This window comes from Silurus aristotelis (assembly GCF_946808225.1).
Source record: "Silurus aristotelis genome assembly, chromosome: 25".
Classification (NCBI taxonomy): domain Eukaryota; kingdom Metazoa; phylum Chordata; class Actinopteri; order Siluriformes; family Siluridae; genus Silurus; species Silurus aristotelis.
Genome location: NC_139598.1, coordinates 15,730,748 through 15,751,904, shown reverse-complemented (window position 1 = coordinate 15,751,904; position 21,157 = coordinate 15,730,748). Strand labels below are relative to the sequence as shown.

At 39.8% G+C, this 21,157-nt stretch overlaps 1 protein-coding gene and 1 long non-coding RNA gene across 2 annotated transcripts in view; one reads left to right on the top strand and one right to left on the bottom strand.

Moving 5' to 3' along the window:
• Nucleotides 1–14,562, top strand: part of iglon5 (IgLON family member 5) — a 160,959-nt gene extending 146,397 nt beyond the window's left edge. The window contains exons 5-8 of the mRNA XM_083529549.1: nt 5,219–5,350; nt 6,062–6,182; nt 8,055–8,206; nt 9,947–14,562. Coding sequence (XP_083385675.1) covers nt 5,219–5,350; nt 6,062–6,182; nt 8,055–8,206; nt 9,947–10,047 — 506 coding nt within the window. The 3' untranslated portion in view covers nt 10,048–14,562. The remainder of the gene's footprint in view (nt 1–5,218; nt 5,351–6,061; nt 6,183–8,054; nt 8,207–9,946) is intronic.
• On the bottom strand, nt 11,143–19,691 carry LOC310719635. Its single transcript, XR_014531533.1, has 2 exons — nt 16,465–19,691; nt 11,143–16,162 (listed from the first exon to the last, which is right to left on the bottom strand). It is a non-coding gene; the product is annotated as an uncharacterized lncRNA (long non-coding RNA).
• Between the last annotated feature and the right edge of the window lie 1,466 nt (nt 19,692–21,157).

Sequence of the window (21,157 nt, the reverse complement as noted above, 5' to 3'; positions counted from 1 at the left end):
AATTTTCCATTCGCGAATAAGGAACGCTTGTGACTGGAAATGACTCTTTGCTAAAGTGTAAAAGTTAGCATATTGATCAGGAAAGATACGTTTCCGGAATTAATTGCGGCAAAGCGAGTTTTGAGCTAATACTTTGTACTTTAGCGTTGTAGCGGTGCAGAAGTTTACCACTTTGGTACATATTTGTAAGTAGAGATGCAGATTGTTTTTATACAGACAGATTGAAGGAAGGGTCCAGTCTGAAACACCGTCAAAATGTTTACACTGAGATGTTTGAATTGTGCTTAGCAGTTCTGATAGTTTTAGGATTGGGCTGAATTTGGATTCTTTCTGTAAAAAGCTACACAGAAGCTAGATTGGTAAGTGCTTTTCAAACATCCCATTCCACATTTAATACCAATTTACATGCTGTTGTAATAACCTCCACTCTTCTGGGAAGATCCACTCAATTTTGGATTGTGGTTGTAGAGATTTGGGCTCATTCAGCTACAAAGGGGGTTAGTAAAGTCAGGTACTGATGTAGGTGAGATGAGGAGACCTTGTGTGCAATCAGCGTTTACATGCATCATGTTCAGTAGGGTTGAGGTCAGAATTCTATAGAAGGCCACTTTAGATCTTTTATTCCAACCAGCATAAAACAATATCTGTGCACAGGGGTATTGTCTAGATGAAATCTAATATTACCGCACCCAAAGACATCCTATACAATTGTGTGTTGCAACAGTTTTCAAATATTTTCATTCTGAAATCACAAAGGGAAAGGAAAAAAAATGTTCCTCAAAAAAACTTCCTCAAGCGTGTTTGATAGGTCAAGTTTTCCTGTTAACGCCTTAAAACATGTTGCATATTAGTCTTACTCACCATTTTCCACTGACATTGAACATTCATTCTACAATACTAAAATAATTTGTCATAGGGAGTAAATGCAGGACTCAAAGTTCCAGAATGCAACGTTTCACTGGTCAAACTGGAGTGGTGTTAGCATGAAAGTGGTAAATAGATGAGGAGCCAAAAGTGCAGGACAAACCAAATGATTAAAGTGCTGCTGCATTGCAGTTTTTAGAAAGAGATGATTCAAGGGCCAAATCTACAGCATTATCAGAAGGTAACTGAACGGCATTGTGGGTAGTGTAGGAATCGCATTATTATTGTATTGTAAAATACATCTTAAATCACATCAAAAGTTTAACAAACTTGTTTCAAATACTATACAAAATACATCACTGTAATTCACATATCAAGCCCAAGGCTACATATACATAAACCTACAGACATTACAGCTGACCATAAACATGCTAATCATATATCACATTATCTAAGTTCCTTATTAGCATGTTTTAACAGGCCCTTATTGACTTCCCATTTAATTTTCCCCTCGGTTAATTTCCTGTAGCTGTTGTAAAAAGGCGATCCAATACGTTATTAGCTCACGTGTAACTCGATAGATGAGCCCATGGAGATCCAATTGCAGTCTGATGCAATTTCCCTTTAGAAAACAGCAACAAACAGTGGGTCAGGCTGTGCGTGTAAAGAGCGTGTAAGAAAGCAGATTTGAGAAAAAACGAAGCAAGTCATTGATTAATCAATGGTCAAGCAGTAATGGCATTAATCAATAAAATAAACAATTCAAAAAGTACTTAACGAGGAGTTAAAACATAGTAAAAGTAGCATTGCATTCCACAGTTAGTCCCAATTTGTTTTTATAATTTCCTAAATTGTTTTGGGAAGATGTTCCACTAGATTTTGGAGTGCGCTTATATATATTTGTGTTCATTATCCACAAGGGTGTTAGTTAAGCAGGTACTGATGTAGGTGAGGAGGCCTGGGGTGCAGTCAGCGTTCACATTCATCCCAAAGGTGTTGGGATGGGATTAAAGCTCTATAGCAGGCCACTCAAGATCTTCCTCTCCAAAGCATGTAAACCAGATATTCAAGAAGCTCACTTTGTGCACAGGGGCATCGCCATGCTGGAACAGGTTTGGGTTTCCAAGTTCAAGTAAATGCAATTTATAGCATATCTAAAGACGTCCTGTACAATTGTGTGCCTCCAGCTTTGTGGTAACAGTTTGGAAAAGAACCACATATAGCAGGAAAGATCAGGTGACCCAATACTTTTGGAAATATAATGTACTTTATATACAGTGAGGAAAATAAGTATTTGAACACCCTGCTATTTTGCAAGTTCTCCCACTTAGAAATCATGGAGGGGTCTGAAATTGTCATCGTAGGTGCATGTCCACTGTGAGAGACATAATCTAAAAAAAAAAAATCCAGAAATCACAATGTATGATTTTTTAACTATTTATTTGTATGATACAGCTGCAAATAAGTATTTGAACACCTGAGAAAGTCAATGTTAATATTTGGTACAGTAGCGGTTGTTTGCAATTACAGAGGTCAAACGTTTCCTGTAGTTTTTCACCAGGTTTGCACACACTGCAGGAGGGATTTTGGCCCACTCCTCCACACAGATCTTCTCTAGATCAGTCAGGTTTCTGGCCTGTCCCTGAGAAACACGAAGTTTGAGCTCCCTCCAAAGATTCTCTATTGGGTTTAGGTCTGGAGACTGGCTAGGCCACGCCAGAACCTTGATATGTGTGCTTCGGGTCATTGTCATGTCGGAAGACCCAGCCTCGACCCATCCTAAATGCTCTAACTGAGGGAAGGAGGTTGTTTCCCAAAATCTCCCAATACATGGCCCCGGTCATCCTCTCCTTAATACAGTGCAGTCGCCCTGTCCCATGTGCAGAAAAACACCCCCAAAGCATGATGCCACCACCCCCATGCTTCACAGTAGGGATGGTGTTCTTGGGATGTTAATCATCATTCTTCTTCCTCCAAACACGTTTAGTGGAATTATGACCCAAATGTTCTATTTTGGTCTCATCTGACCACATGACTTTCTCCCATGACTCCTCTGGATCATCCAAATGGTCATTAACAAACTTAAGATGTGCCTGGACATGTGCTGGTTTAAGCAGGGGAACCTTCCGTGCCATGCATGATTTCAAACCATGACGTCTTAGTGTATTACCAACAGTAACCTTGGAAACGGTGGTCCCAGCTCTTTTCAGGTCATTGACCAGCTCCTCCCGTGTAGTTCTGGGCTTATTTCTTACCTTCCTTAGGATCTTTGAGACCCCACGAGGTGAGATCTTGCATGGAGCCCCAGTCCGAGGGAGATTGACAGTCATGTTTAGCTTCTTCCATTTTCTAATGATTGCTCCAACAGTGGACCTTTTTTCACCAAGCTGCTTGGCAATTTCCCCGTAGCCCTTTCCAGCCTTGTGGAGGTGTACAATTTTGTCTCTAGTGTCTTTGGACAGCTCTTTGGTCTTGGCCATGTTAGTAGTTGGATTCTTACTGATTGTATGGGGTGGACAGGTGTCTTTATGCAGCTAACGACCTCAAACAGGTGCATCTAATTTAGGATAAAAAATGTAGTGGAGGTGGACATTTTAAAAGAAGACTAACAGGTCTTTGAGGGTCAGAATTCTAGCTGATAGACAGGTGTTCAAATACTTATTCGCAGCTGTATCATACAAATAAATAGTTTAAAAATCATATATTGTGATTTCTGGATTTTCTTTTTAGATTATGTCTCTCACAGTGGACATGCACCTACGATGACAATTTCAGACCCCGCCATGATTTCTAAGTGGGAGAACTTGCAAAATAGCAGGGTGTTCAAATACTTATTTTCCTCACTGTATATAGGCCTCTCATTATATACTCTAACAGGTACATTTGGGCATGATCATGCAGGTTTGGTCTCCTAGTTCAAGTGAAGAGAACCACATATGACTGTAAATGTCAACTTGACTAATGCTAGCCAGTTAGCAATCTGGTTAGCAGGCTGCAAGTCATAACTGAGCTTCCTAAAAGCATTTGATGATGTTGCTTGCTATTTAGCAGAGTGAACATTACATTAAACTACCTACTGTACTGTTGAGGATCTTTTCAACTGGAGTGTAAAAGGAGGCTCTACATAGGATTTTCACAGCTGGATTTTAGGAATCTGACCGATTATTAGGAAACAAGTGAATTCATGGACCAAGCAATGCTTGACCCTAATGATTGCTTGCAGTAATTTCTTCCTTGGTCATTTAACAACTGGCAGAAGATTCATGAGAGCAAAAAAAAGAGAATAAAATAAAAGCTTTTAGCATCATTGTGCTTTTTATCTTTTTTTACAAGCAAAAATTCAGGCTAATTAGTTGCCAAGGCAACAAATAGAAAGAACAGGAAATAGTGACCATGTAAGAAAAGTGGGGAAGGGGAATAAGGGATAAAATGTACATTACAATAATAATGATTTTAAAATATCTATGCCCAGGTCATACATATACATGATTTTGGATGTCGAAGAATATTTCTGGATGTTCTATGAATCCCGACATAATCGTAGCTGCAAGCAGAGTAAAGTAACATGCAACAAATTTGAATCAGGGTAGCCATTCTTGGAAACGTCCCTGAGGCATCTCGATGAGAATATTTAGGAAGATGAATTTGTTGTGCAAAAAAAGGCTCTTAAACAGAGTAGCAGGAGATCATCTTGCTACTCTTTGGCAAATTAGCATAAGTTCATAACTAAGATTTACACAGAACTTACTTGAACTTTTCGAAATGTGGCTTGCAAAAACAAATCCTTCAAACCAGATAGCCCCAAGAGACTGGATATTTTTTACAACTTTCGCTTCACTAGCCTACTTTGGAGCGGAAATGCGTCCAAATTCCCGACAGCACTCGAAAGAAACTCACTCCAGCGTCCCTATCCCGCTTTTTCCCTCCACTTAAAATATGCTGCACCCTTTTCTATCCATCCACTCTGTCAAATCCTCGTAATAATTGTCAACTCGCCCCATCCAGCCTCGTTAGCGAAGTGCTGTAGCTCGTTTCGGAGCTAAATGACACTACGTCTACTCAACATTATTCATTTTGGCAACGTTTCACGCCGGCCACAGTCCAAACATTTCGATCGAGCAGCTAAATAAACCATCAATTAGGCCTATTGAGTTGAAATAAACTCATTTGATCAAACATGCTAACAGTGATTGAGAGGCAGCAGACGTTAATTAGCGCCATCGCACTGGGAGCGGCGCAGGTTTATTATTAGTAACGGGAGCACATAAGGCTCAGCTGTTCTTTTTAGCGTCCTACTGGGTGGCTCGGACTTGACATTTGAACTCTTCTGTCTGTTTTGTGGGTCTGCCCACAGCTGGACGCACGTACGAGGGAGAGTTTCTGGACATCACAGAGATCAAACGGCATCAGGCTGAAGAGTTTGTGTGCATCACGAACAATGGCGTGGCACCGCCGGATACACACCACGTCAAGGTCACAGTGAATTGTGAGTGGTTTTATACACACACACACACACACACACACACACACACACACAAACCTGAACTAATTTTGCAGCAATAGGAAACCCTGTTTATTGTCACACTGTCCACTTTTGCATCATCATATCAGCTTTGTTGCTAAAAAATAAGATTCAGCCAAAATAAGCTACGTAGTAAACAGTTGTTAAGGCTACATAGGAGTCCATGAACAGATAAAACACAAACAGAGCAGGCATCTCTTTAATTCAGTGATATAGCAATGGATTTCGTCTCAACAGCAGGAAAGCTGGTCTATTATCAGCTCTTTCCCACGGTGAACAAATCGTCAATTCATTAGCCAACCCACTAGGCCAGTCCCGGCTCTAATGTGCTGCCCAGCCCCATGCTACGCTTGCATGGGAATTCCATTAACTAGGTTAAAATAAGCAACTAATGAAATTGAACTCAAAACTATAATGATATGTAGACTATGAAAAGCAAATGAGTTGCCTAAGCGAGACATCTTGCATTATGTTAAGCGTTAAAGACGTTTCTGGAGACTTGTTAGTGGTCGTAGTTGAGATTAAGAACCTTGTTCAAGGGCCCAGCAGGGGGAGCTTTGCTGTGTTTGAACTCAAGACTTTGAAATCAAACATCCAGAAGTATCAGCATTATCACATTATCACAAGCCTGAAAGTTCTTCGAGACTAGGAAACCATGTACCGTTCTTCCTCCAGATCCCCCCATGATCACAGACATAAAAAACATGCCAGCTCAAGTTGGGAAGCCGGCCGTCTTGCGCTGTGAGGCCATGGCTGTCCCCATGGCAGCCTTTGAGTGGTACAGGGACGACCGGAGGTAAGTATTTTACTTTGCCTGTTTATGTAACCAGCTGCTACCATAATTCAACTGAAATCTCTTGACAAATTTGACATATATTTTCTCCAATAATCTCCAATCTATTTGAGTTGGATCTCTATTTATTTTATATTTAAAAATGTTAGTGTATGTGTGGGTTGCCGTTGAAAAGATAGAGGAAATGGGACAGTGACTAGCACTTTGTCTTTGGGATCTACAACACCAGTCATTTTTCATTTCTTTGCTTATCACTTTTAGGTGCACAGGGCTTCTATTGGGGTTTTTTTTGCCACTGACTGTCAAAGTAGCTCTCCAGTGCCGCCCACGAAATTGAAGAACTGAAGGAATTATTATGGTTTTCCCCCTGAAATATTTCTTTCACATATGCTGCCAGTCATGCTGAACCTTTGCACTTTTGAAAGACACTAGATTTTTGGCAGGTTTTTTTATTTATTTATTTATTTTTTGGTCTCCATGTCCAGACTTTCTTTGACCATAAAATTGATTTTAATCACAATAGAAACATTTAATGATGAAAATGTCGAACATGTACAAGTACGGCAAATCTCAGCAACACTATGGAATAGAGTAACATTACATTTAGTGCAAACTGCAGTACTGCTGGAAGAGGTAGATCTTCAGATGTTGTTTGCTTGTGACCCAGCTGTCCTGACATCAAGTGAAAGGTGGGTCGAACAAAGAAGAGTCACAAATCATGCCTACTTTGAGAGATGGTGGGACAAGTCAAGCAGTGATTAAGGATAAAGAGTGCTGAGTAAAATAAGTGCTGTGAGATAAAGGGGCACGGGTTCGTTTTTGGCTTTGTAGGTAAACGTGTTTTAAATCGGATACGAGGCACTACAGGAATCCTGTGAAGGGAGTATAGCAGTGGGTAATGTGGAAAGCTAATCACTTTTGAACCATTTGACTAATTATTACAACATATGGTGCATCCTAAAACTAAAATCTTTTGATCAACCTTGTGTGTTTTAATAGGGGGAACTATCGTCCCTTTTTCAGTTCGTAAACATGGTGAAATTTTTGTGGGCGGAGCTTAGGTGGAAGCAGAAAGATGTCCCTGACCGCTTCACGAACGTTTTGTTAGTATTTTTACACAATGACTGGACAAAATCTGATTATATTTACCCATGTAAGGTCAAATTAAAACTGTCCAGGACCATGAATGTTATTTGAGACTTTAATGGACGGAACTATATTAGGGCGAACAACGAATCGGCACCGCAGTCGATGTAGATGAATACACCTGACGCACCTGAGTGTTGAAGGTTAGCCATGAAGAAGTATATATGCTTCTAATTCAATAGACAATTGGAAAAGTGAGAAGCTCATATCAGCTTACTATCGCCCTCGCGACCCTTGTGTTTGGCTAATAACAGTCGCAAATGTTAGCAAATGCAAATACTTCAACACACACCTGACACATAACATGGGCCTATTATTGTTCCACAATTTCTGATTAAGTGGGCATGCACGAGAAATTTTTATGAGCTAGCGCCATGACTGACGTCATTTTTATTTGTTTACTGGGTGGTGCTTCAATTAAAAAAATTTATGTAGCCTCATTGATGCACGTGGGGAGCGAAGGCTGGTCCGTGTGGTTAATACTGTTAATGCTCAACATGTCAAAACGGGGACCAACACAATATTAGGCAGGTGGTCCTAATGTTATGTCTGTTTAGTGGCCATAAAGTAATGCCTGATTGGTGTATAACTGTGTAATAGTCTGTATTACTTATTTTTATTTATTTTTCTTTTTTAAACTGAGACAATAGACAGTATTTTAAATTAGAATGAAGGTAAAACAAGAATGTACATTTCTATGCGCTCTCACTTGTGTTTTTTTTTTGGCAGACTGGCAGGAAGCGACAACGCGGTGCAGATTAAAAACGAAAAGACGCGTTCCCTGCTGCTCTTCACCAACGTCACTGAGAAACAATTCGGCAACTACACCTGCTTCGCCTCCAACCGCCTAGGGGCCACTAACGCCAGCATGCTTCTCTTCAGTGAGTACACACAGACACCTGCTTGCGCATACCCTCGAATTTCTAACTCCACAAAGGTGCAGTATCAAGAATGCATAAATACCCCTGGGGAAAACAAGAAGCATGTATGCTGTTGTGTTCTGAGGGCTCTTCCAGTGCTCACTTAGTACCGTGTTTCACACAAAGGCACAGGCTTTAATATCACTTCTGGACATTTTTTAGTGATTTAAAGAAAGAAATTGCTGCCTGTTGTTTTGTCCCCAGGTTCTTTTTAAGCCCTCATTTTTTTTTTTTCGTCTTGGCATTTCCTTTTTGCCCGCTTATTTCTCCCGATCCCGCCATTCGTTGGGCCGTTATACTCTCTGTCGTTTATCGTCTTCCCATTTTTGCTCTCCGTTCTGTCCTGCTCTGCCACAAAGCCATGATTTCTCTCCCTCCATCCTTCTCTCTCTCATTCTGCTCCTCGCATTACCGCCCCCAGTGAGTGATTTCCCTCGCTCCCTCCTTCGCTCCTGCCACACTACTGCACATTACCATCGTAAGTGAGTCCTCCATCTCTCGCCCTGTTTCTTTCCCCTTCTCTCTCTCTCTCTCTCTCTCTCTCTCTCTCTCTCTCTCTCTCTCTCTCTCTCTCTCTCTCTCTCTCCTATTATCTCCAGAGTTTCACCTCGGTGAGTCACTCGCTCTCATTCTCATACATCTTTCGGCTGATTCGTGCCGCCGCTTCCGCCCTCAGCTCTACCTTTTAGCTCCTCATCTTCAAATCCTTCATTTTTAAAGAAATAAGAACCAAGACCAAGACACAAAAAAAATATTTAATAAAGAAAGAAAAAATTCTTCTCATGTCAGAAAAGATTAAGAGCAGTTATGTTGAACAAGCAGCCGAACGGAGAGACGGCGGAATTAGAAATTCACAGAGTTTTAATTTTTCTGAGAAGAAATTGAAGAAAAATCAGTTAGCTACATTGCTACAGTAGCTATAATAACCTTCCAAAAAGTATACTATTATATAATTATACATTACATGCCTCTTGACAATGGAAATATTAAACCTGAAGCCATAAATACAGAAAATAAAAAGATGCTAGTTACTTGTTTATCTGTGCTAGCATGGCAAGAGGAAACTAGCGCAGTGATTTTGCTAGTTTGCTATCTGTTGCTTTTTTGTTTCTTAGTTTCACAGAAATATATATATATTTTTTTTGAATCAAGAAAGTGTATAAATGCTAACTGTTTTGCTAATATTTTATTGTGCACATTCATCCACAAGGGTGTTAGTTAAATCAGGTACTGATGCAGGTGAGGTGAGGAGGCCTGGGGTGCAGTCAGTATTCACATTCATCTCAAAGATGTTCAGTAGGGTTGAGGTCAGAGCTCTATAGCAGGCCACTCAAGATCTTTTACTACAATCCATGTATATCTTCATGGAGTTGGCTTTGTGCACAAGAGGCATTCTCATGCAGGAACAGGTTTGGGTCTCCTAGCTCAAGTGAAGGGAAAATAAAAAAATTTCTACCACATCCACATCTACAACACATGGCTGGAGAAATCAAGTGTCTTAATAATTTTATCTATATCAGTTTAATCGCACATTACATGCACATAATGACAATAATAAGCTTGTTTTCCAAGGCAGTGACTTGTGCTGTATCTCAAAAGTGTAATGTTGTTCTAAATAAACGATCAACATCTAGTCATCTCTCTCCCTCTCCCCCTTCCCAGCTCTTCTGTCACGTTCACATCCCTTCCTGTCTCTTGCAGGGCCGGGGGCAGTGTATGGCGGAAGCGTGTCGCTAAGCGCCTGCCTATCGGGACTCGTCTTCTGGCTCAGCCTCTCCATCTCCGTCCTGCTGAAGGTCTAAAACGTCACCCCGCCTCGGAAAAGGAGTCTTTAAATGACGAACCCATCACTGTGAATAAAAAAAAGAATTATGCATTAACCCAGGAGCCATCTCTTTGCATCTTATAATCAAAATCCTCCTCCCTATCACCCACCTCCCCGTTCCCCTCCACCCCACTCATCCCATTCACACCAGTCTTTGGTACCCACTGGCCACTGCCTATACCACTTCTCCAGCGAAGGTCACTTTTCGATGTTCATAGCTGTTGTGGTGATGATTGTGAAAAAAAAAAAAAAAAAAAAAAGATAAAAAAAAAAAAAAGAAAAAAGATAAAAAGGTGTGAAGGTGCCGAGCAGAGCGCGTCGTTGTGTCAGTGTGCACGTGCTGGATCATGGCTGTATATTTGTGAATGCTGTCACATTAATGGTGTTAATGGGGAATGTGATATGTGATATATATTTGATGATGATGATGATGATGATGATGATGATAATGATGATGGTTAGGTAACCTTGTTAACAAGCCGTGGCAGTTCACCAGCAGGCCGCGCCTCAGTGGCCTTCGCTCTCTCGGATTTCTGAGCAGCAGAAAACTGTTTTTTTTTTCTGTGAATGATGTCAAATCTCATGTGTGCTCAAGGGTCAACATTAGCATCGAAAGGGGGTGGAGGGGAAAACTCTTTTCGTCCCCATTCGTTTTTGCATTCGCTGGAGGTCTTGACCCAGGGCAAAGCATGTGACCCCAGTCTGGCCTTTTCAGTCCTTCCTCGGTCTCATCGCATTACTGCATCATGACCTTTCACCCCTTAGTGTAAATATATATGCAGCAGAGGCCACCCTATGATTCCACGCATCTGATTTACAGACTACATTTCCCATTTAGCCTCTCTGTTTCAGGCTTTGTTGGCTTGGAGGTTATGTTTCTAGTGTCTTCCCCGAGTCCCGCCCGATCCCACCTACCACCACCCTCACACAAAGCCGTCGATCACCCTCCCTTGTCGCTTGTTGATAGCATGTACTGGTTAGAGCTGTTCCCGTTGTGCCGTCCATCCAAGCCCGAGTTCCTCTCTGTACAACCCTGCACTGTGTACATTTAATCTGCAAGGTTAACTGCTAATTGTTTTTTTTTTTTGGTGTTAATCATGATCACTACGATGATGATGATGATGATGATGATGATAACAATAATAATGTTAATATGTGAAATCGATATGACGATAATTATGTGAGGAAAAAAAAAAGAAAAAAGAAAAAAACAATTCCAGAGTCATGTGTGCGAAAATATTTTGTACTCTGCTCTCAAAAATATAAATATATATATATATAAATAATAATTATAATAATCCTTTTTTTTTTTTAATTGTTGTGCTCTATTTTGCCATGAGAAGCTTTTTAAAAACCACCGTGATGAGCTGGAGCGCAACAAAACGCTGCTTGACTAATTCAACGCGGGAAAAAAGGAGGGTTTTGATGCGGCGCTTACGAAAAGGAGCGATCCTCATGGAATGGGAGCAATCGGAGAAATATAAAATAATTTGTACCTGAGTGTGTATTTTGAGTTTTTTTTTTTAAGGCTCTGTACTGTATCGAACGTATGCTAACATTTCTGCTGTCTCAGCTGTTTTTCGCTGTAACATTGTCAGCCATTCTTAAAAAAACACTTCGGCCTGTTCGAAAAAAAAAAAAACCCAACAAAAAAATCCCTGTGTGCTCGCCCCCTTCGTTCGTTCCTTCCTGCCTCCAGCCGCTTTTTTCGAGAGGGAGCCAAATTAGTGGGAAAATAGAGACGTAATTAGCGAACGGATCGCTACGCGAGGGCGCCGTCGCTCTTCTCCTCATCCCTCCATCTGCTGAGGAGCAGAGCTCATAAATCAAGCTCAATCCCGGCGCTGACAGGGACCCTCTTCAAGGACGACAGTGTCTCGGCGGTGACTAATTAACCGCCACTTAAAGGCGCGTAGCGAAGACGCCGCGACCCCGTGCTCGGCGGCGCATGGCTTAGCGCCGAGCACCGGTTTTCCGCACGCGCATGCCGTATGCAATCTTTTACAACCATGGACACGAAAGCAAGGTTAGGAGTCACGCAAGTGCTGTATATAGCATGTTTCGACATCGTCATGTCCCCCCGCCCCATAGCTAATTTTTGTCAAGACCAGCAATAACCAAACTAAAACATAAATGTCGACGAGTATCTAATTGGCGTAATCTGTTAAGTGTTTACCCGGAGTGCCATGCTAATCTAATCCTGAAAGTGTTGTGTGATTAATTAATGTCATGTATGTGATGGAAAGAGCTCTGACAGAGGTGTTTAAAAGGTTGACTGGCCTATATGCGTCTCCATACCTGTTCCATCTCTCTCTTTTTTCTCTATTTCTCTTTTTCTTCAGCTGTCTCGCGATCTCTCTATCTATCAGACTATGTTTTTTTTTTTTCTATGGTGTACAAATCTGTACTGTATAGCCACAAATGCAACACACACTTGCATGTTTCATGATCCCCCATCCTGAAGATTTTCTCGTTTTGGGTTCAAATTTGAAGCACAAAAATATAACCTGGTCCCAGTGCTTTTTTTTTCTTTCTTTTTACCTCTGTATCTGTCAGTCTCCGTCCTTTTTCTTGTTCACGACTGCGCTGCCCGTGTAAAGCTCAGCGATCCATGGCGAACCTATCTGTGCTCATGTTTTTTCCTGAACAAATAAGTAAACAACAACAAAAAAATACGATAACAAGTATGTCATGTTTCTCAATGTGGGTTATATAAAAAAAAAGCATGTCAATGTTTGTTATGGGTGGATTTTCCTTTCAAGAAAAATTATGAATATGAAAAGTCTATGTGTGTGTGTGTGTGTGTGTGTGTGTGTGTGTGTGTGTGTGTGTGTGTGTGTGTGGGTGTGTAGGTGGTAAAGACTGACTGTGATATCTGGAAGATTGAAGTGTTTGTTTGATATGCACCCCCTTTTAGAAAAAAGTGTGTGTGTATGTGTGTATGTGTGAGTGTTTGGGAGTTTGGGGTGTTGGAGTGAACCTGGTGGTTTTGGAAGGGTGAAAAGAGGCTTGTGGGGCAGGAAGGGGGAGATGGGCCGGAGCTGACCAGACTCTGAACTCTCCCTGTATACATGCGATTAACTGGAAGACACCAGCTACAAATCAGCTTTCGGATCCATTTTTTATAAAGGCGGATTGTGCGTATTGATTTTTTTCCCCCTGCCGCTTCGCTCTGCTGCTTGTGTCCACACATTTCAAATGTTCTTCAATGCAAATGTCCTGCTAGTGTCTGCTGAGACTGATGGATAGTGCATGCTTTAGTAAGAGGTCTCTAATTGATTCACAAACGCAGCGATTTTTTTTTTTTTCAGCCACGTGGATGCTCACAGCAGATACAATCAGGGTGAGGACGCATGTCCAATCCGTAGGCATTTAAACCTAAACATGTCTAATCAATAGACACAAATTAAATGTGTCCACTCAATAGGCACCTGCGTTTTTTACCTGTCCAATCAGGAGGCACCTGAATTAACAACTGTCCAAACAGGAGGCACTTGAATTTACACTTGCCAAATCATGAGGCACCTGAATTAACACCTGTCCAAAAAGAAGGCGTTTCCAATTACACCTGTCCAATCAGAAGGCACTTAAATCTACACCTGTCCAATCAGGAAGCACCTGAATTAACACTTGTACATTCAGGAGGCACTTGAATTCATACCTGTCCAAAAAGGAGGCATTTAAATTTGTATTTGTCCAATCAGAAGACACCTGAATATACACCTGTCCATAAAGGAGGCACTTGAGTTTACACCTGTCCAATTAGAAGGCAGTTCAATTTACACCTGTCCAATTAGGATGCACTTGAGCATAGATTTGTTCATTTGGGCACCACTTTAGCCATGTTGTTCAATCAGGAGGCACCTGAGATTACACATGCCCAAATCAATAGACAGGTGAATTTAAAAGTGTTCAATTAACAGACACCTGAATTGACACCTGACCAATTAGAAGGCACCTGAACATACAAGCGCCCGAAAAGGCACCATTGTAGCTAATCAGGAAGGAAAGACTACAAATGTTAATTTCAATAGACACCTGAATTGACACTTTTCCAATCAGAAGGCATCTGAGAATTCAATCAAGCACCACTTTATATTGAAGGTGTCCAATCAGGAGGTGCTAAAACATGTCCAGTCAAAAGATACCTGAATTTACATGTTTCCAATCGGGAGCCATCTGAGCAGTGTCCAATCAAGTCCTACTTTATCGTATATGTGTCCAATCAGTTACCAGAACTTTCTGTAGATAACAGTCTTAAGTTCTCTCAATGGACGTTAAAGGACCTTTTAATAATGCTGATGTCACTATTTTACATTTCTTTTTATTAATTTAACAGCTATTTCCCTCCCAAATTGGCTTTTTTTCATTCACTGAACTGAAGTTAAACCAAAAGCAGAAACAGATTTTTGGGAACAAAACAAAAATGTAATTATCCTTAACTGATAGTACAGAAATATTCATTAGAATCTATTACCATCTATTAACAAAATGAATTTCGATGTATTTAAAATCATTTAGCCTTGAAAAAAATTAAATTAAATTTCCTAATCTTCTATTTGATTATATTAGACCTGCGTCCAGGCCCTAAAGAGAAAATAATGGACCACTTTGTTTGGGGTTTGGAGGACAACAGCGAAACTGTTCAAATATGTTAAAACCTTCTACTCAGAACAGGCCATATTGATTTTTTGAGGCTTACAAGTGAGACAGGATTCAATTAAAGTAAAGTCCTTAGCAGCTGAGGGTTAAGAGTATTGCTTAAGGGCTTAATGGTGCCTTCCTGCCACTAATGGGATTCAAACTGACAACCTTCTGATCACAGATACAGCACTTAATCCAATATTAGGCAAAATGCATTATTTGTAATTTGACAGACAGACAGACAGACAGACAGACACAGTGGGGGAAATAATTAATCGATCCACTGCTGCTCCCCTTTACAAAGAAATAAACAGTCTAGAATATTTATGGTAGGTTTATTTTAACAGAGAGACAAAATATAAAAAGAATACAAAAAACAAAATATTAAAGAAAGGTTATAAATTAATTTGTATTTCATCAAGTGAAATAAGTATTTGATCCCATACCGAAGTAGCAAGAATTCAGACTCCCACAGACCCTAATTAGTCCTGTCCCTTTAAGAAAGGACTCCTAATATCAACTCATTGTGTGTATAAAATACACCAGTCACAGAATCAACCTCTTCCATTGAAACCTCTCCACCACCATGGGAAAGACCAAAGAGCTGTCAAAGGATGTCAGGGACAAGTTTGTAGACCTGCACAAGGCTAGAATGGGCTACAGGACCATCAGATTGTTACCTGCCCGTATGTTTTTGGTCATTGTCATGCTGGAAGACCATCCACAACCCCTTCTTCAATGTTCTGGCTGAGGCGAGAAGGTTCTCCTCCAAGATTCTACAGTGCATTGCCCTGTGGTTCATGTGGTGAAGTCTTCCTGTACCCTTAGCAGAGAAACAGCCCCAAAGCAGAATGTTTCCTCCTCCATGTTTGACAGTTGGGAACGGTGTTTTTAGAATCATATTCAGCATTTCTCCGCCTCCAAACACGGCCAGTTGATTTCATGGCAAAGAGCTCAATTTTGGTCTCATCTGACCACATCGCATTCTCCCAAGCCTTCTCTGAATCATTCAGGTGTTCGTAGGCAAACTTTAGACGTGTCTGTTCATGTGCATTCTTGAGCAGAAGGACCATGGTGTGTTAACAATGGTTTTCTTGGTGTCTGTGGTACCAGTTTCCTTGAGATCATTAACAAGAATCTTCCTTACCCCATGAGAGATTTAGCATGGAGCTCCAGAGCTCTGGCGATTGACTATTTTTTTTCCATTTTTTTATTATCTCGCCAACAGTGGTCCCCTTCTCAACAAGATTGTCTTGTAGCCCATTCCAGCCTTGTGCAGATCTACAATCTTGTCCCTGACGTCCTTTGGCAGCTCTTTGGTCTTGTTCATGGTGGTGGAGAGGTTTGAATGGAAGAGGTTGATTTATATCACACATAATGGGTTGATATTAGGAGTTCTTTCTTAAAACAACAGGACTAATTTGGGTGTGAGGGAGTCAGAATACTTGCTGGTTGGTAGGGGATTAAATACTTATTTTACTCGATCAATTACAAAATAATTTATATAAATATATATTCTCTTTCTGTTAAAATAGATCTACCATAAAGATTATGGTCTGTTCATTTCTTTGTAAGGGTATAAATTTAATCAGCAGGGAATCAAATAATTATTTCCCCCACTTTATATAGATACATTAAATACTCGATTGATTATATGAGCAAAAATATTGGGACACCTGAATTTCCCAGCCATATGTGGTTCTTCTTTAAACTGTTACCACAAAGTTATGGGGACACAATTGTATAGGACATCTTTGGATGCTGTAGCGTAAAATTTTCCATTCATTTGAAATAGGAGACCCAAACCTGATCCAGCATAACAATACCCCCTGTCCACAAAGCCAGCTTTTTGCACTTTATTGGCTGGAGTGGAAGATCTTGAGTGACCTGCTATGGAGCTCTGACCTCAACCCTATTGAGCACCTTCAGGATAAATTGGAATGCTGACTGCACCCCAAGCCTCCTCACCTCACCTACATCAGTACTTGACTTGAACACACTTATGGCTGAATGAGCACAAATCTTCACAAAACTCTAGTGGAACATCTTCCCAGAACAGTTTTATTACAGCAAATGTGGATTAAATGTGGAAATGGATGTTCAAAAAGCATGTACAAATCTTATGGACAGGTGTCCAGAAACCTCTGTTTATATCGTATAGGGTAGATAGTGTGTTTGTAGTGTAGTGTAGTGTAGTGTAGTGTAGTGTAGTGTAGATAGATAGATAGATAGATAGATAGATAGATAGATAGATAGATAGATAGATAGATAGATAGATAGATAGATAGATAGATAGATAGACAGATACATAGATACATAGATATTAATAGAAATGTAGTATTTCTTTTTAGCCCAATAATAGGCAGTTTTACTTCTTATATAAAATGTTTACTATATATATTTTTCCCAGGACCTATAATGTAATGTAATTGTATTTGTATTTCTTGCAATCTAATATTCTGTAGGATTATGCATCTGAAATGGTCAGCCATCAAACAAGTCAATTATTAATGTAAAGACACAAATAGTTTCGCTTTGAGGAAGACAGCAGGGTGTATGGATACCGTGTATCTTGAAGTAAAGATGAGATCTCTGTGACACAACAATAGAATCAAGTTTTTGTTGAAAGTAGCATAATTCACATTATTTTCAGAAATAAGAGTATTTGTTGCTGTAAGCAGTTTAGAAAATGAACAAAAAAGATTTTTATAAAATATAAAAAAGGAAAAACAAATGAAGAATACTTTGAGAAATTAGATAGATAGATAGATAGATAGATAGATAGATAGATAGATAGATAGATAGATAGATAGATAGATAGATAGATAGATAGATAGATAGATAGATAGATAGATAGATAGATTTAAAAGCAATACTTGGGTCAAAAATTCAATGTACACATTTTGCCAATTAGCCCAGATGGAATCAATCAGCTGGTGTATCTTTAATGTCTTCTTAGTATCATGTATTTAGCAAGTAATAAAGCAAAATTGTTATGATGGAATCAATAGAATATTCTATTCCATATATAACCTACTATACCATTCATTACCTAGCACACCGAAGTCCAGCTGCAGATCCAGCAGTGTATTTCTGTGGCTCTAATTGAGACCTCAGAAATACTAAGAAGCAGCCAATCAGTGTGCTGAAAAAACGAACAAAAGATGATGTTGTGGCTCATTTTAGCCAATCACATACAGCTTTATGAAAAAGGTTTAGTTGAAGTCTGTTCATCAAGAAAAGAAAATGTTTTGACAGACTTTCGTAGATTTGTAGTTTTACATCCCATCTCTGGTCTGATTAGGGAATTGTCAGTGTCGGTTGTTAAAAAAAAGAAACAAACAAAAACAAAGCTAAATGTATCTCTAAATTGCTAAAAGATGAGACGACAAACTGTTTTTCTCCATTCTGTACTTATATCTACGCTTTTAGATCTATTGATAATTAAACTTTGTAACGAAACCAAACTTTTGCATTATGATTAGAACCACAATCAAAAACTAGAAGGTTATCATCATTCGGTCATGTTGCATTCATGAGAAACAAAATGAGCTAAATTGTTGTTTACTCACATACTGTAATATTATGAGGACTTGAACTTACCAACATTAGTGCATAAAAAGTCTTTACAATGATACACTGGCACATGGGGTTTACATTAGGAACTAATCAAGGACTGACATAATATAGGTGAACACACACAGGTAGCAAAGCAATAACGGGAGTGTACGCAGTGCAGTGTACACATATTCGTGCCTCACATGGGGGGCAACATTTCATGTAATGTATTTATTCTTGTATGTACCTCTTTTTTGGGAGGGGGTCACCAATCATGTTGTTGCATACCCCTCAGCAAATGTACAATTGCACCCCTGAGTGGAATTGGACCAATAAGCTGGGGTACTAATTACCCCAACTACCACAATGGGTAAAAAAGTGTAATTTATTTCTCTTCATTTAATGTTTAATTATCCTGCAATGAAAAAGTCTTTGTGTGTATAGGGTTTTGATGTGTCATGTGCCATCTGCCAGTCATGTACAGCCATATTGATAATGTGCAGCTAATTATCCAAACATAATTCAGTCTGTGTTTTAACCAAGACGTGGCTAAGGCCGTGTGTTCTCCTCAAAGCAGGAGGTGTTTCAAAGCAACACCGCTGTGTACAAACAAGCCTGTCACTCTGAATGTCAACTGAGCGTGTCGCTCACCCACTGATTTCCTTCAGTCACACAGGCTGTAGCTTGGCGCTTTGGCAGTGTTTGGATCGAATACGCTTGATGTAACGTCAGAAGTTTGTAGGTGTTAACAGGGACTGGGGTTGGTCAGTAAGTCAAGCCCATCTTCCTCTCTCTGTGCCCTTTTGCCTCATCGGCTTCTTGTCCTCTGCTTGTCCTCCTCCCCTCTCCTTTGGATATCAGATTAATTTAGCGAGCACTTCCAGATCTCCATTGTGGTCTTTCTGTCGTTTTAATGTGTGCGCGTGTGTGTGCGTGTGTGTGTGTGTGTGCTTGAGCATGTGCATACAAACATGTGAGGTTGTGCGTTCTCTGACCTTGATTGATCATAACCTACTTCACATTCCAGTTTTCTAAAAAGTTCAGTGTATTCTCTGCAACATCACAGAAAAAAAAGAAGGAAAATCCAGAGCATTGTCTTCCACCTCGACGATTTCTGTGATGTGTTTTAGATATTGTTTGTTTTTTGTTCATTTTTTTTTTATTGTGTCTGGGTTTCTGTTTTTTGTTTTTTTTTCAAAGTCCATAAAGGAGAGAACAAAGTGAAGGAATTAAACAGAAGGGGAGAAAATAAAACTGAATTTTGTTTTTAACAGAAACTGACACGTGCCTTCATTGTTTTCCCCTCATGCTAGTCTGTTGTGGTTACTCAAAGACAGGAAGAGTGGCGCTTAGGCAAGAGGCAGTTGCTTCAGAAACAATTTCACGGTTGCAGATGGTCACTTATTTGCTTTGACAACGAAGTGTTGTGAGAGAAAGTGGATATTTCAAATTGCAAACACTGAGCCTTCATGACTCTCCAGTGAGATTCAAAGGGAAAGAGAGAGCATTTAGTTCTAATATAAATCCATATTTTAGAAATATACATTATAGGCAAATTTGTGGCCACTTTTAGCAGAGCATAGGATTCATATGTGATTTTTTTAACATCCTATTCCACATTTAGTATCCATTTTCTGTTACAACAATGTCCACATTCCTGGGAAGATGTTCCACTAGATTTTGGAGTGTTAGTAAAATGATTTGAGGAGTTGTTAATAAGGTTGAGGTCTATAGTAGGCCACTCAAAATCTCGACCCCCCCGAAAATGTCGAAACCATTAGTCAACTTGTGAATGATGATCGTCGAAGATCAACCAACATGATGTCACTCGCCAGATTTTCCAAAGATGCAGATCCGGCTTGAAGGTTCCCATTTTGACACAATTGCGGAGATCCAGCACGATTCTCAGAAGGTGCTTAAAGCGTCTCAAAACTAAAACTTCCAGTACGTATTCCAGAAGTGGCAGGAACTCTGGAAACGCTGTATTGCTGTGCAAGGGGAATATTTTGAAAGTGACAGTGTATAAACGTAGATAAATAAAGTACTTTCTTGTAAACAGATCTAGTCTCTGAACTTTTTGATACCATCTGGTATGGCTAGAAAAGTCAGGGGTTCCAATACTTATGTGCATATGAGGTATATTATTAGTGTTTTTTAAAGCTTTCTTTCATGAGGGTTCCAGTAAGAATCCATCAAATCCTTGGCTTTTAAATTAAACACTAACATAATGTTTTGCATCATAAATAATTCCCTATATATTTATCCCTAATGAGCAAGCCAATAAAGATGGTGGTGTGGAAAGATTTTTTCTTTCATTCTTGATTGTATGAGGAAGAAACTAGACTAACCCATACTCATCTGTATGACACTGAATGGTCATTCATAATACCTCCATCATTCCCTAAAAGACACTTGAGTGCAAATTTGTAAATGTCAATTGTATCCCTGAGCAATATGTTTACATTAACAGTCCAAATCCTTCTTCATGGTTTTTGAGTCTAAGCCTCCGCAGTAACCTCCTGCATTTTTTTTCATGTGGAACCAAACCTCAGCTGCAGTGTGGTTTCCAACTGATAAAATGCCACTAAGGATGGATAATCTATTCATACATCTTCAGTAACCTCTTTATCCTGGTCAGGGTTGAGGTAAAACAAAACAAAAACTATAATGAATGAATATCCTGCTCTCAACAAGTTGAGGATGGAGTTCCCTTTTGAGTTGGGTTCCTCTCAAGGTAGTTTTTCCTTGCCATTGTTGCCTTTGGCTCATTCATTGGGGACAGTGGATATTATTAATCTATTTATTACAGAAAAGCTCCTTTGTGATAAGGTTTATTGTTAAAAAAATTGAATTGGTTTTCATATTGCATTGATCTAGCCTTCCCC